At 35.3% G+C, this 14,091-nt stretch overlaps 1 protein-coding gene across 1 annotated transcript; it reads left to right on the top strand.

The window, feature by feature from the left end:
* The first annotated feature begins 13,042 nt into the window (after positions 1–13,042).
* On the top strand, positions 13,043–13,800 carry LOC109341358 (agamous-like MADS-box protein AGL61). Its single transcript, XM_019579262.1, has 2 exons — positions 13,043–13,285; positions 13,384–13,800. Exons 1-2 carry the CDS (start codon positions 13,043–13,045, stop codon positions 13,798–13,800), a joined length of 660 nt encoding a protein of 219 aa, XP_019434807.1.
* The last annotated feature ends 291 nt before the right edge of the window (positions 13,801–14,091 follow it).

Below are 14,091 nucleotides of genomic sequence, written 5' to 3'. Positions count from 1 at the left end.
GCATGTTTAAGCCGCTCAGCTGACTGGTTCCACGCTCAGCTGCCTGTTTCAGCAACTTAGCTGGCCTGGCCTGGTGCTTGGTGCTGGCTGACCTGGCCTCGTGCTTGGTGCCTGGCTGACCTGGCCTGGTGCTTGGTGCCTGGCTGACCTGGCCTGGTGCATGGTGCTTGGCTGACCTGGCCTGTTGCTTGGTGCCTAGCTGACCTGGCCTGGTGATTGGTGCCTGGCTGACCTGGCCTAGTGCTTGGTGCTTGGCTTGGCTGGACAGCTTTGTGCTTGATTTCTTCATGGTGAAGTAACCTTTTTTCCTTTGGTTTGTTACTTGATTTTTGTTGGTTGCTTGGCACTTTTGGGCTGTTTTTTTAAGTTAAGGTAAGCATTTGATTTTAGGGAAAGATAGGCTATGAGAGATACAAGAAATGGTAGAGAATGGTTCTCAATTTATACTCTTTTTGGGAATGACGTTTATATTACATCTTATCTTATTAAGTCACCTTTTTGTGCTTTAGACTAAATGCATGTATCTAGAAAAAATTCATTAATTATTTCATTCTTATCTTTGTTTGAATGACAGAATAGTTTTATAAGGTTAAATGAATGTAAATATATACTCATATTATAGGTATATATGTAAAGCATGAAATTCATGTGTTCATCGTACATAAATAAAATAATTCGAAATTGGTAAGATTTTTGTATATTAATGATAAATCAAAGAAAGCATTGCTACATTATATGAATTCCTTTTGTCAATAGATACAACAATTGATGATAGTGATTAAAAAAACAATAAAATAATTTGGTAACAATTAACTTTTGTTAATCAAAATTAGTGATGCACCAAAAAGATATATGATCATCAAAGGAGAAGTGAAATAATTTTGATTATGAGTTGAATACGTAATTTTCTCGCGTAAGCTCTTAAGGAATAATTAGGCCCTTATTTTTATCTTCTACTTATTCTACATAATTGTTTTGCCATTCCTTAAATTTGTTTGCTACTTTCTATCTATATTTGTACGATCTTATAATATCTTATATTATATTATAATAACTAATAGGCGTTAGTCTCATAGTGTAAAATCCAATTGGATCCCATAGGTTAATGGTTTAATTACTGGGAACAACAGTTGTTGAGAGGGGCATCTATGATTAGTTCATTACCCAAAAAGTGAGGAGAGACCCTTAGTAATATCAAATATTATATTATATTATGAGTTTAAAATATGTACACCGTTAGTGTAAATTTTAGAGGGAGCCTTAGAGGCTTGCCTATATATGTAATGCTTCATGCTTTGAAATAAACACATTGAGTCGAAACTAAATTCTATTCCTTTGTGAATCCAAGAGGATTATATCCTTGTGAGAGTATTCTCCAAACCTTCTTGGTTGAACCAAGATTAGAAGTTCTTATCAAGAACCAAGTACTTGTTGCGAGCATCACTTTGGCTTATCAAACAACAAAATTGTTTGTGGCGCCCCACCTCATATCTTTTCCATCTTCTTTTATCCAAACACAAGTTATTTCCGCTGCATAAACTCAGGCTTAACTCAATTGTGAGCCTAGGCCATACACCAACCAAGATAGATCGTTTCAAGAGCCTTTTACCCAAGAGGTTCACATCAAGAGGGCTCCATACAGACATGACTTCTTTTTAAGTCGTCTGAACGATAACTCTCATATATACAAGAGCCTAATGGCATGTTTGCCATCAAGAAGTTGTAAAGGTAAATAACTATATGAAATTCTTGAAAGTAATAAAAGTAAGGAATTGCTTAGTTAAATGCGAGGCCCAAGGGTGTGATATTATGCCCACGCAGTGAGATCGTTTGACCAGAAGAGGCTTGGCTAGAGGAGCCGTCCAGGATGATTTAGCGATGGTTCGCAGTGGTGTTGAGAAGTATTATGTTGTGCCAATGCAGGGAGATTGTCTGACCGTAAGAGGCTTGGCTTGAGAGCCGTCCAGGATAATTCAAAGATGGTTCGTAGTGGTGCCGAAATTATTCTCTTTATGTTTATATGTTAAGATCGGGACACACTAGAAGCATTCCCGATGGGAGATGTCTTACGATGGGAAGATCACTAGAAAAGATGGATTAAAAGACATAATTTGCTAATTTCAATTAGGGTGCATATCCAAGGTAAAAAATGAAGTAGTGGAGAGGAAATGTAGGGAGACAAATGAGCCCCGAGATGTTGAGAGGGACGGCGTTGATGGCGGTGATTCGTAACGAAAGTCTTGAGGGAGAGTCTACGTGAGCAAGTCCCATGTATTCCTGAATGAGGTATTCTGATGTATCGGATAATGCTCACGGCGCAAACTAGATGATCTCTGACAACCCCTCTTTGCAATTAGGATCGATGAGAGGGATGCCTAGAAAGTGTTTGAGATGACACAGTCCTGAAATGGACAATTCCGTTGGAATAGATTGGTCATATATCCTTGCGAGGAATAATTTTGGTGCGATCCAATCGGCTTTTTATGGGAACTGTACTCTTGGTTATATCTGAATAGTTATTGGGATGATAAGGGAGTAAGGATGGTGGACTCATGCGTCGCATTGCATACATGATATTCATCGATATTGATTCTAAATTCTCGAGTTTTATACTTCATTCATTATTATTATATGCTTGTATGATCACATGATATATTTGTACTCGTGTGTTGTCTTGGTGTATTTTTCCGTGTAATTCCACGACATCGATGACAAGTTTTTCATAGATGTTTTACTCTCTCTCTTTTCTTCTGGTGTATTTCTACACATGTTTAGATGGACCCATCAGCACCGATCTGAGGTTATCGCTTCAATATGTCCCAGGAGGGGACATGGAGTGTTGAGGGTAATCGACACACTTACGCAGCTCCTTGCAACCTGGAGCTGGATTGGGTAAGCATTTCGGGAGGCATCATTCACTTTGCCCGACCGAAGACCTGCAACCCCTAGACTTTCTGTACCGGCTGATGCTCGAGGCGTACCAGAAGTTGTTAGGACCTGGCCCCAAACAGGATTCTCATCATCAGGATCGGTGCCAAGAGAGACAAAAAGGGCCATGCCAAGGGGGTACACCCCGGACCCCTCGATGGATTGGGGAGCGAATGAAGTGGAGGAGGAAGACAATGACAACTGTGTAGAGCTAATATGCATAGTAGATTAAGTTTAGGTCATTGAGATCTCTTCTGACTCGGAGGTGGCGAAAGACCCTTGTGAGGATGACGTTACATGCTTTCTTGTGTGACTTTGTGTGATTGTTTGGTTGTTTGATTGTTTATGATCTTCGTTTGAAGATGTAAATGTTATGAACTTATGATTAGAGGATTAACTTATTCAAATCTGATGCACTCAGATTTCAAATGGCTGGACATGGAAATACAAACTTGGACTTCATGGCTGCAATGACGGCGGCTATTCAAAGTGTGAATGCTAACTTGCATCAACGTCAACAACAACAACAACCCCAAGGACCTGCACTGTACAGGGGTTTGGACGAGTTCTGTCGTCGAAACCCACCTAAGTTTGAAGGGGGGTTTGCCTGAGATGCTGCTACCAACTGGATCCAAGAGTTGGAGAGGATTTTCCGGGCACTGATGTGCACCAAGGAGAAGAAGGTCACCTATGTGACCTACATTCTGGCTAAAGAGGCTGAGAACTGGTGGGAGTTCACTCAACGCTAGATGGAGCATGAAAAAAAGTTGTCAACTGGACAACTTTCAAGGATAAGTTTCAACACAAATACTTTCTAGAGGACGTGAAGACTAAGAAAGAAATGGAATTCCTGCATCTGCAGTAGGGGAACATGTCGGTTGGGGAGTATGCTGCTGTGTTTGAGGATTTGGCAAGCTATGCCACACATTACAATCAAGTGAGTAATAAAAGGTCCAAGTGTGCCAAGTTTGAAGAAGGATTGACGCACAACTTGAAGGTGATGTTTGCTCACCAACAAATACAAGATTTTCCAACTCTGGTCAACAAATGCAGAATCTATGAGGAGAGTATGAAGGCAAGGAATGCCGCACTCAAGAATGTTATTCCTCAGGGAAATTCTTATGGACCGCAGAGGAATTTGGGTCAGAATCGTGGAAGGGGAAAGCCTTTCCACCACAACAAGAAATCATATGGATTTCCATCTAGTTTTCAAGCTGGGAACTCCAGCAACAACTCACCACCTTGGTGCTCGAAGGGCAAGGGAAAGCATTTCGGTGCCAACTGCCCTATTTGCTATCACTGCAACCAATAGGGACACATCAAGCCGGTGTGCCCTAAGCTGAAGAAGGCAGGAGTGAATGTTGTTCGGGCGGCTAGACCTCAGGCTAAAGGTGGGGTATTCACCTTGAGCGGAGCTCATATCATGGAGGATGAAGATCTCATTCAAGGTACATGTCTTGTTAGTGAGATTTCCTTATCTGTATTGTTTGATTCGGGTGCGACCCATTCATTTATATCCCATGATGTTGTTAACCGATTAGAATTGCCTATAGTTCCCTTACCATATGATCTAGTTGTGTCAACACGCACAAACGAACCTATCATAGTCTCAACTGTATGTTCACAATGCCCCATAGTATTAGATAACAGAACTTTCCTAGTAGACCTGATATGTATACCTTTATCCCAATTAGATATCATCTTAGGAATGGACTGGCTATCCAATAACCATGTTCTCTTGAACTATTTTAACAAAACGGTAGTCTTTAGAAACCCTAAAGACCCAATAGAACCTCGTTATGAAACCAAAAGCACAAATGCCAATTTCATGGATTACATGAACCGGATTTTTCATCCATACCTCGAGACGTTTGTAGTCGTGTTTATTGATGATATCCTGATTTATTCAAAGAATCAAGACGAACATGCCGAACATCTACGAGTGGTATTGCAGATTTTGAAGGATAATCAACTCTTTGCCAAACTTTCAAAAGTGTTAGTTTTGGCTAGAATCGGTAAATTTTCTCCGTCATGTAATCTCGAAAGGAGGAATTGTCGTGGATCCTGCGAAAGTGGAGACGTTAATGGAATGGAATTCTCCGAAGTTGGTGACGGAGATCAGAACCTTTCTCGGATTAGCGGGGTGCTATAGGAAATTCATTGAAGGATTTTCAAAGTTAGTCTGTCCGCTAATTACACTAACGAGGAAGGACAAACCCTTTGTATGGATGATGGAGTGCAAATCAAGTTTTCAAGAGTTGAAGGAGAGGTTGACCACAACGCGTGTATTAGTCTTGCCAAGATCCCAACGAAAACTACAACATGTATTATGATGTGTCGAAGCAAGAATTAGGTTGCATGTTGATGCAACAAAGGAAAGTTGTTGCTTATGCGTCAAGGTAGTTAAAGACACATGAGCTGAACTACCCAATGCACGATCTGGAACTACCTACAATCGTGTTTTCCCTCAAGGTGTGGACTCACCATCTATATGGTGTGAGATTCGAAGTTTTCAGCAACCACAAGAGTCTGAAGTACCTGTTTGACTAGAAGGAATTAAACATGAGACAAAGACGATGGATGGAATTCCTCAAGGACTACGATTTTGATCTTCAGTACCACCTTGGAAAAGCTAACGTGGTGGCTGATGCATTGAGTAGGACGTCTTTGCGCATTTCAACCATGATGGTGAGAGAAATGAAGCTGATGGAGGAGTTCAGGGATTTGAATTTAGCGGTTCAAGTAGGACCTAAAAGTTTGATTTTAGGTATGCTTACCGTAACAAATGAGTTTTTGGAACAACTGAAGGGAGTCTTGTTGGCTGAAGGGAAAGCTCCGAAATTTCAAGTAGGAACTGATGGAGTACTCAAATGCAAGATCGAGTCTACGTGCCAAGAGATCCCGATTTAAGAATTGAAATCTTGGATGAAGCTCATAAAAGCAAGCAAAGTATTCATCTAGGAGCTACCAAGATGTATCAAGACCTGAAGAAGATGTTTTGGTGGTCTAGTATCAAGAAAGATGTAGTGGAGTATGTCTCCCATTGCTCAGTGTGCCAGAAAGTAAAAATTGAGCACAGGCGACCCGGTGGAGAATTTTCAATGGACTTCGTGAGCGGTTTTTCACAAACTCGGAAGGGTTATGACGCTGTTTCATTAATTGTGGATCGTTTGATGAAGACGGCTCACTTTATACCAATCAACATAAAGTACTCTTTCGAGAGACTGGCGGAGTTGTACATTAAAGAAATAGTCTAATTGCATGGTATTCCTACAAATATCATCTCGGATAGAGACCTGCGCTACACCTTGAAGTTTTGGAATGGTTTACAAACAACTTTGGGAACCAAGTTGAGTATGAGTTCAGCATACCATCCGTAGATTGATGGTCAATCGGAAAGGACTATTCAATCATTGGAGGATCTTGTCAAAGCTTGCGTATTGGAGAAATCAGGAAGTTGGGCTGACTATCTACATTTAATCAAGTTCAGCTAAAACAATAGTTTTCACTCTAGTATCGGCATGGCGCCATATGAAGGTCTCTGTGGCAGAAATTGTAGAACACCCCTATGTTGGATTGAGGCATGAGAGAATCTAGTATTAGGACCCGATGTAGTTCAACACACGACAAAGAAAATAAGGATGATAAGGGAAAACATGAAGACGGGACAGAGTAGACAAAAGAGTTATTATGATAGAAGAAGGACCCCCTTGAGTTTTGAAGAAGGAGATCATGTATTTATGAGGGTGGCTCCAACAACTGCCATTGGCAGAGTGCTGAAATCCCGTAAGCTTACCCCTAGGTTCATAGGATCATACAAAATCATTAAAAAAATCAGACCAGTAGCTTATCAAATAGCCTTGCCACCTTTGTTGTCAATCCTACATAATGTCTTCGATGTGTCTCAACTCAGAAAATACATTAGTGACTCGTCGCATGTTATTGAACCCGACTCAATTCAGTTAAAGGATAATCTCACTTTCAAGACTTTTCCATTAAGAATTGTCGATCGGAGTGTGAAGACTCTGCGAGGAAAAGTTGCTGTTGAAAATGTTTCATTTTTAGAAAGTATTATGTTTTAAAAGTGGTGTAGCATATTTTAATCTTTGATTTCCAAGTTAAAATAATGATTTGTGATAAAAGATGAGTTATTAAAGTCTTGACTTCATAAACTTATAGTGTTATGAAGTTTTGGATATTAAAGTAGTAGAAAGTCGTACCTTAGGATTTATTTTCATAACTATGAAATTAACACTTACTAACCTTTGAGGTTTTTCCTACAAAATTAGGAGGTCCTAAGATGTTCATAAAAAATTGTTGTATTTATTTTAGTTGACATACTTTAAATTGGTAAGAATAACTAAAAGATGTTTAGTGTAAAATATTAAATTAAGAATCATTCCTTTTCATGACTACGAAAATAACACTTACTAACCCTTGAGGTTTTTACCTAAAAAATTAGGACGTGTTAAGATGTTCATGAAAATTTCTTTTAGTAGTATACTTGAAATAATGAGATTTACCTAAAAGTCTTGACTTTATAAACTTAAAGTGTTATGAAGTCTTAGATGGTAAAATGATTTAAAAATGTTGAATCTTAGTTAAGTGAACTTACTTTAAAATGGCAAGATTTACTTTAAAAGTATTGATTTAAAAGTAATGATTTTGTTTAAATTGACTTACTTTAAAAATGATAAGTCTAGCTTAATGATCTTATTTTCAAGGTTAGTTTTACTACAAAAAATAAGATTTATGAAATATCGGAAAAATGTAATGAGGTGGGAATACATGTCTAGAAAGGTCCTCTCTAAGGAAAGACTTGGTATTTAAGGGTGTCTTTATGATCCACCTCTCTTTCCTGGGAACTAGCCTGGTGTATATCCACAGATTACAAAATAATTCCGGTATAAGTTTTAGTGAAAATCTTACTTTAAAAAGTTTTATTTGATTGTAAGACTTTCAATGACAAATGATGATTCAATGATATTCAACATTGAATCGGATGGACGAAAGAAATTAAATTTATTTTAATTCGGAAGTTTTATCTTCGCGTAAAAAGTTATTTCGTAAGTATAATAATTATCGCCATTTAACTAGTTAACGTTATTTTGGCATGAGGACGAGTTTGAGAGGAGATCGGATCAAGTAAGCTCACCTATAAACAGAGAACCTAGCGACCGAGACAAAGGCACACTTACGCAGGTCCTTGCGACCTGGGTCTGGACTGGGTAAGCAATGGCTCAGTTTTGCATCTTCCACCTTACTACGCAGTTCGGGAGGCATCATTCACTTTGCCCGACCGAAGACCTGCAACCACCGAACTTTCTGTACTGGCTGAAGCTCGAGGCGTACCAGACTTTGTTAGGACCTGGCCGCAAGTAGGATTCTCATCATTAGGATCGGCGCCAAGAGAGACAGACGGGGCTATGCCAAGGGGGTATACCCCAGAGCCCACGATGGATTGGGGAGCGCATGAAGTGGAGGAGGAGGAGGAAGACAACAGCGACTGTGTAGAGCTTATATTTTTATGAATGGATGTATAAATGAATAAGTATATGAATATATGAATGATGTTTTTAGGTTGATGAATGTATGGATGATATACGTTTTACTTTTCGAATGGATGAATGATTGAATTGTGTATGTTTTTTTTAATATATGTATGCATGAATGTTCAAATGATGTATTTTGTTTGACATGAATGAATGAGTCAATGAATGTTTGAATTATATATTTTTGAATGTATGAATGAATGCATAAGTGAATGAATAAATGAGTGAATAGATAATTGAATGAATAAATGAGTAATAATATTTTAATGATGTAGTTTTTGTTTTTGAGTTATTTGTTTATGGATGAAATGTGTAATAATGCAAAATACATGTCCTTAGGGTAATGAGTCCTATCTTATGTTGATTTAGTCATTATTACGACATATGAAGTGTCACAATGAGTTGCCACATGTCATATAGTTCAGGATATCCCAGTGTAAAGATGAGTTACTTTTAGAATGGTGGATCCTATCAAGAGTACTTTATCTTGCGTGAAGATAATATGTGCCTTTGGTGTAGGGATATCAATGTGCAATGATATCCTATACAATTAGGGCTTAGTATGATGTTTGGGTCACTTTATTTAAGTAATATTAGTCTCGCCTTATATTGAGAACTGAATAAAAAAAAATTGTTGACGAGTACAAATGAAAGTATGCATAATGTGTCCTAAATGAGGTATAATTACAAGATTTTGGCTAATCTAAAAGTCACAACTTTATGGTGAGGCATCAGGTATTGTTTAAGGTGTACTCAATAAAAGCTTTAGACTTCTAGGATACTAAAGTGCATCGAATCTCGAAAGAAAGGAAACCAAATATCATAGTTAGAAATGAGAGGAGACTAGCCCCCAAGTGCATATCTCACAATACCAAGAATAATTTAGGTGATTCGTCATGCTAAGACTAGTGAGACAACGTCTGACACCAGACAAAGCAGATGTCCTTCCCATCTCAATCCTAATCTTTAATGTCCGGGTTCAGGACATATGTGTACAAACTTTAGTGTACAACAATGTTAGTTATGAGAAGATAGAATCTTGCTCCTATGTATTCCTATGAATAGTAGGGAATCAATACTACTTAGTTCTTCGTAGAAAAATATTTGTTTGTTGGATTTATTTTATTTATTAGATCATTTAGCATTATTTATTTTTAGAAAGATGATGTAGAAATTATTTATGAGGCAACAACTGTCGTATTCACACCACATATCAGCTTAAAGGGATCAATTTTAATGAATTATCCATTTCAAGTGAATTAGGCGACATCATTCCTGTCTGCACCACATATTGACTTAAAGAGATATATTTTAAATCAACCACTCACTTCAAGGTGAGTGAGATGACAACACTCATGTTTGCACCATAATTCTTTTTTAGGGAATCTTTTTTTAATTAGTTACCTACTTACAAAACTTAAGTGACTCAAGTAGCAATACTCATGTCCGTAACATAACTCAAATAAAAAGAAAATAATTGAGAAGAAGAATTTTTATTTACTACATCTGAAATGTTTACATTTTTATTTAATTAGAAGAAGGATATTTGCTTAATTATATACCCATCATTTATAAAAGAAATAAATATTTATTATTATTATTTAAAATAAAAAAATAATAATTTAATCATTATTTACTGATATAAAAAATAATTATCACCATAAAAACTATATAAAAATGAAAAAAAAAGATTAAAATATTGTGCATAACTATATCTCCCAATAGAAAGGAGAAGGGGTTCACCACAAATTTCTCTCTACCTATGATATCTGAAAGGATTTTTATTTATTAGATGATTTAGAATTATTTTTTTGCTTGGTGTTTTTCTTCTTTGTTTTTGAGGAGCTCAATCAATTATATCATTTTATTTTTTAGAATCAAATATGTTATTAATTGAATTTATTATAAAATTTGAATATTAAATATAATATACCTTTCGAATTATCTAGAAATAACTCGTCAAAACTTTATAAAGTCGCAGAATGTTATTGTTATACATATATTGTTTCGACTTTAAAATTGTGGTATCCAAACTGCTATTGTTTGGTAAAAATCTCATGGAGACTTTATAAAAATCCTAAAACTCTATGGCATAACCCACTTATAAGTATAAAACATATTACTTGAGTTTTATAGAGTCTAAGTGACTAGAATATTTTATTATTATTTTTATATAAGAAATGAAAATCGAAGAGTAATCACATTTTTTTATATAAAAATAGAATCCTTCAATTACTAGGCTAATAATTTTTTATCAAGTAACTTCAAACTATTTTTAATTTAAAAAGGTAAAAAAAATGAGAAACAAGTGAAAATTGAGTCATTGGCTATCCTTAACTAATTATGATGTAATTATTAGTGTATTTTAAAATGCAATTCAACCAAATTGATATTAAATTAATTTGATCTTGTTTTCTGATTTTTAGATTTCAAACTTAATTTATTCATTGATCAAATTTTGATGAAATCAATTCTCAAAAAAGATTTAAATATTTTTATCTTAGTGATTTATGTAACTAAATCAAATTGATATCAAATTTATTTGATTTAATATAATTTGCTTATTTTATATTGCAATTCTTAATTTATTTTTTGATCAAATTTTGATATAAGAAAATCTCTAATGATTCAAACATTTTAATTAGTTATTTTTGATATACTTTTCAGGTTTATATTTTTGTTATTTTTTATTTTATAAAATGACCTAAGTAAAATTAGGTGTTCATAGACTTCACGTAGCAAATATAGGAATATTGTGTTAGATGAGTGAACACAATAGACAATATAAGATTAGAAATGAAAATACTATTCGAGAAAATTTGAGTAGCTCATATTATAGAAAAGATGATAGTATCGTGTCTTAGGTGATTTAGGAATTTGTGAAGAAAACTAGTAGAAACGCCTGTAGCGATAGTAGATCAAGTTCCTAGAAATTGAGGATACCAAAAAATCATAGGGAAAATGATAAATAAAGATTTAGAAATTAATGATGTATCAATAAACATAATTTATTATATAATATTATAGTTCATTTGATCCATGTTATCGATTTGTGAGATAAAAACTTAGTTGTTTTTTTGTAGTTAAGCAATACAATTGAAATATTGATTATTTTTTAATACATTTAATACTTAATCAAATAACATTAATAAAGTTGATAAAATTTCTTATTTAAATTAATGCATTAAGTACATCACACAATATATATTTCTTTCTTCATGTTCTCAATATTATTGGTATCATTGTTTAGGAGCTCCACATTGGGTAACATAATAAACTTAATATGATACTTACACCATGAAACTTTCTTATCTAATAGACTAGTTTTTTGAGTAAATTACACTGACATCCCCTGAGTTTTAGCGAAATTACACAAACCACCACTTACTTCTTTACACCTACCCAAACCACCTGCACGAAAATTAAGTGTAATCTTTTAAACAAAAATGTGATGAATATAATTTAGTTACACAAAACATGATATATTGTGGAGACAAAACCAAATAATATATGGGTCAATACATTTTTATTATTTTTGGTTCGTTACGCTATAGTATAAGAGCAATTTAAACACTATCTCTTTATAATTGTTGATGTATTTTGTAAACAAAAATAATAAAATCAATGGTAGATGGTGTGCTGACAACATAAAAAACTTTACACTAACGGTGTACTGATTTTAAACTCATAATATAATATAATATTTGATATTACTAAGGGTCTCTCCTCACTTTTTGGGTAATGAACTAATCATATGCCCCTTCCAACAAATGTTGTTCCCAGTAATCGATCTATTAACCTTGGGGATCCAATTGGATCATACACCATTAGACTAACGCCTATTAGTTATTATAGTATAATATAAGATATTATAAGATCGTAGAAATATAGATAGAATGTATCAAAAAAAATTAATCAATGGCAAAAAAATAATGTAGAATAAGTAGAAGATAAAAATAAGGGCATAAATATTCCTTAAGAGCTTACGCGCGAAAATTACGAATTCAACTCGTAATCAGAATTAGTTCACTTCTCCTTTGATGATCATATCTCTCTTCCTAATTTTGATTAACAAAAGTTAATTGTTACCAAATTATTTTTTTATTTTTTTAATCATTATCATCAATTGTTGTATCTATTCACAAAAGGAATTCATATAATGTAGCAATGCTTTCTTTGATTTATCATTAATACACAAAATCTTACCAATTTCGAATTGTTTTATTTAAGTATGAAGAACACATGAATTTCATGCTCAAATGCTAGCATAAAATATTATCTTCTTTGTATAAATATTACATATATACCAATAATATGAGTATATATTTACATTCATTTAACCTTATAAAACTATTATGTCATTCAAACAAAGTTAAGAATAAAATAATTAATGAATTTTCTCTATATACATGCATTTAGTCTAAAACACAAAAAGGTGACTTAATAAGATAAGATGTAATATAAACTTCATTCCCAAAAGAGTATAAATTGAGAACCATTCTCTACCATTTCTTGTATCTCTCATAGCCTATCTTTTCCTAAGCATCCATTTTCATTGAACCATGTCTAACTCAATCCCCAACTCTAGTAACCCAATCCCTAGCTCTAGTAACCCAAAGAAGAACAAGGGTTGTAGAAGGATTGAGATGAAAATGATAGCCGAAGATAGCAACCTACATGTCACATTCTCGAAACGCCGCACTGGGCTATTCAAGAAAGCGAGCGAGCTTTGCACTCTTTGTGATGCAAAAGTTGGGCTAGTTGTCTTTTCTCCTGGAAACAAGGCTTTCTCCTTGGCGACCCTAGTATTGATGATGTCGTAGACTGCTATCAAATGAGGGACCAACCACTAAACCTGGGGAACATGTAATATCTTGAGGCTCACAAAAATGCTAATGTTCAGGAGCTTAATGATAAGATTAATTGGATCAATGGAGATCTTGAGATTGAGAAGAAGTGCAGTGAAGAGTTGGATAAGCAACAGATAGAGGCACAAGAACGTATCTGGTGGGCTGCTCCAATTGAAGAGATCAATGGAGAACGAGTTGATCAATTGAAGTCGGCTCTTGAGAATCTGAAGAAGAATGTGTTTGGTGTTGTTGAAAGGAAGAATATTACTGAGGGTGCTGCTACTGCTGCTATTGCTATCCCACCTCCTCTTCACTTTTTTACAAGTGGTGCATCTTCTTCAAACAACCCTTTGCCACCACCTCCTCAGCCACCAACTCAGGAGTTTCTAGTGCAACCGCCACCTCAGCAGTTTCCTGTGAATCCACAACCACCACCTCAGCAGTTTATGCAGCCACAACCACTACCTTAGCAGTTTCCGATGTATCCACCACCACCACCACCACATATGCTTCACAACCAGTCCATGATGCTGCCAAATAATCTGTTCAATGGTGGCATGATGAATCACCCTGCCTTCAATAATAATAATATGGGAGGATATGGACCTACAGGTGGATTCTTTTGATCCATTTCAATCCAAATCCACCCGAATCGAAATATTCTTTACCAAATATTTTTGATGCTTCTATACCAATCGAATGATGTTTTGCTAACAACTTAAATGTATCAGTATGATAATTAATGAGAACTAAAATGAGGT

This window comes from Lupinus angustifolius, unplaced genomic scaffold (assembly GCF_001865875.1).
Source record: "Lupinus angustifolius cultivar Tanjil unplaced genomic scaffold, LupAngTanjil_v1.0 Scaffold_441, whole genome shotgun sequence".
Lineage (NCBI taxonomy): Eukaryota > Viridiplantae > Streptophyta > Magnoliopsida > Fabales > Fabaceae > Lupinus > Lupinus angustifolius.
This window is presented reverse-complemented; position numbering and strand designations above follow the sequence as displayed.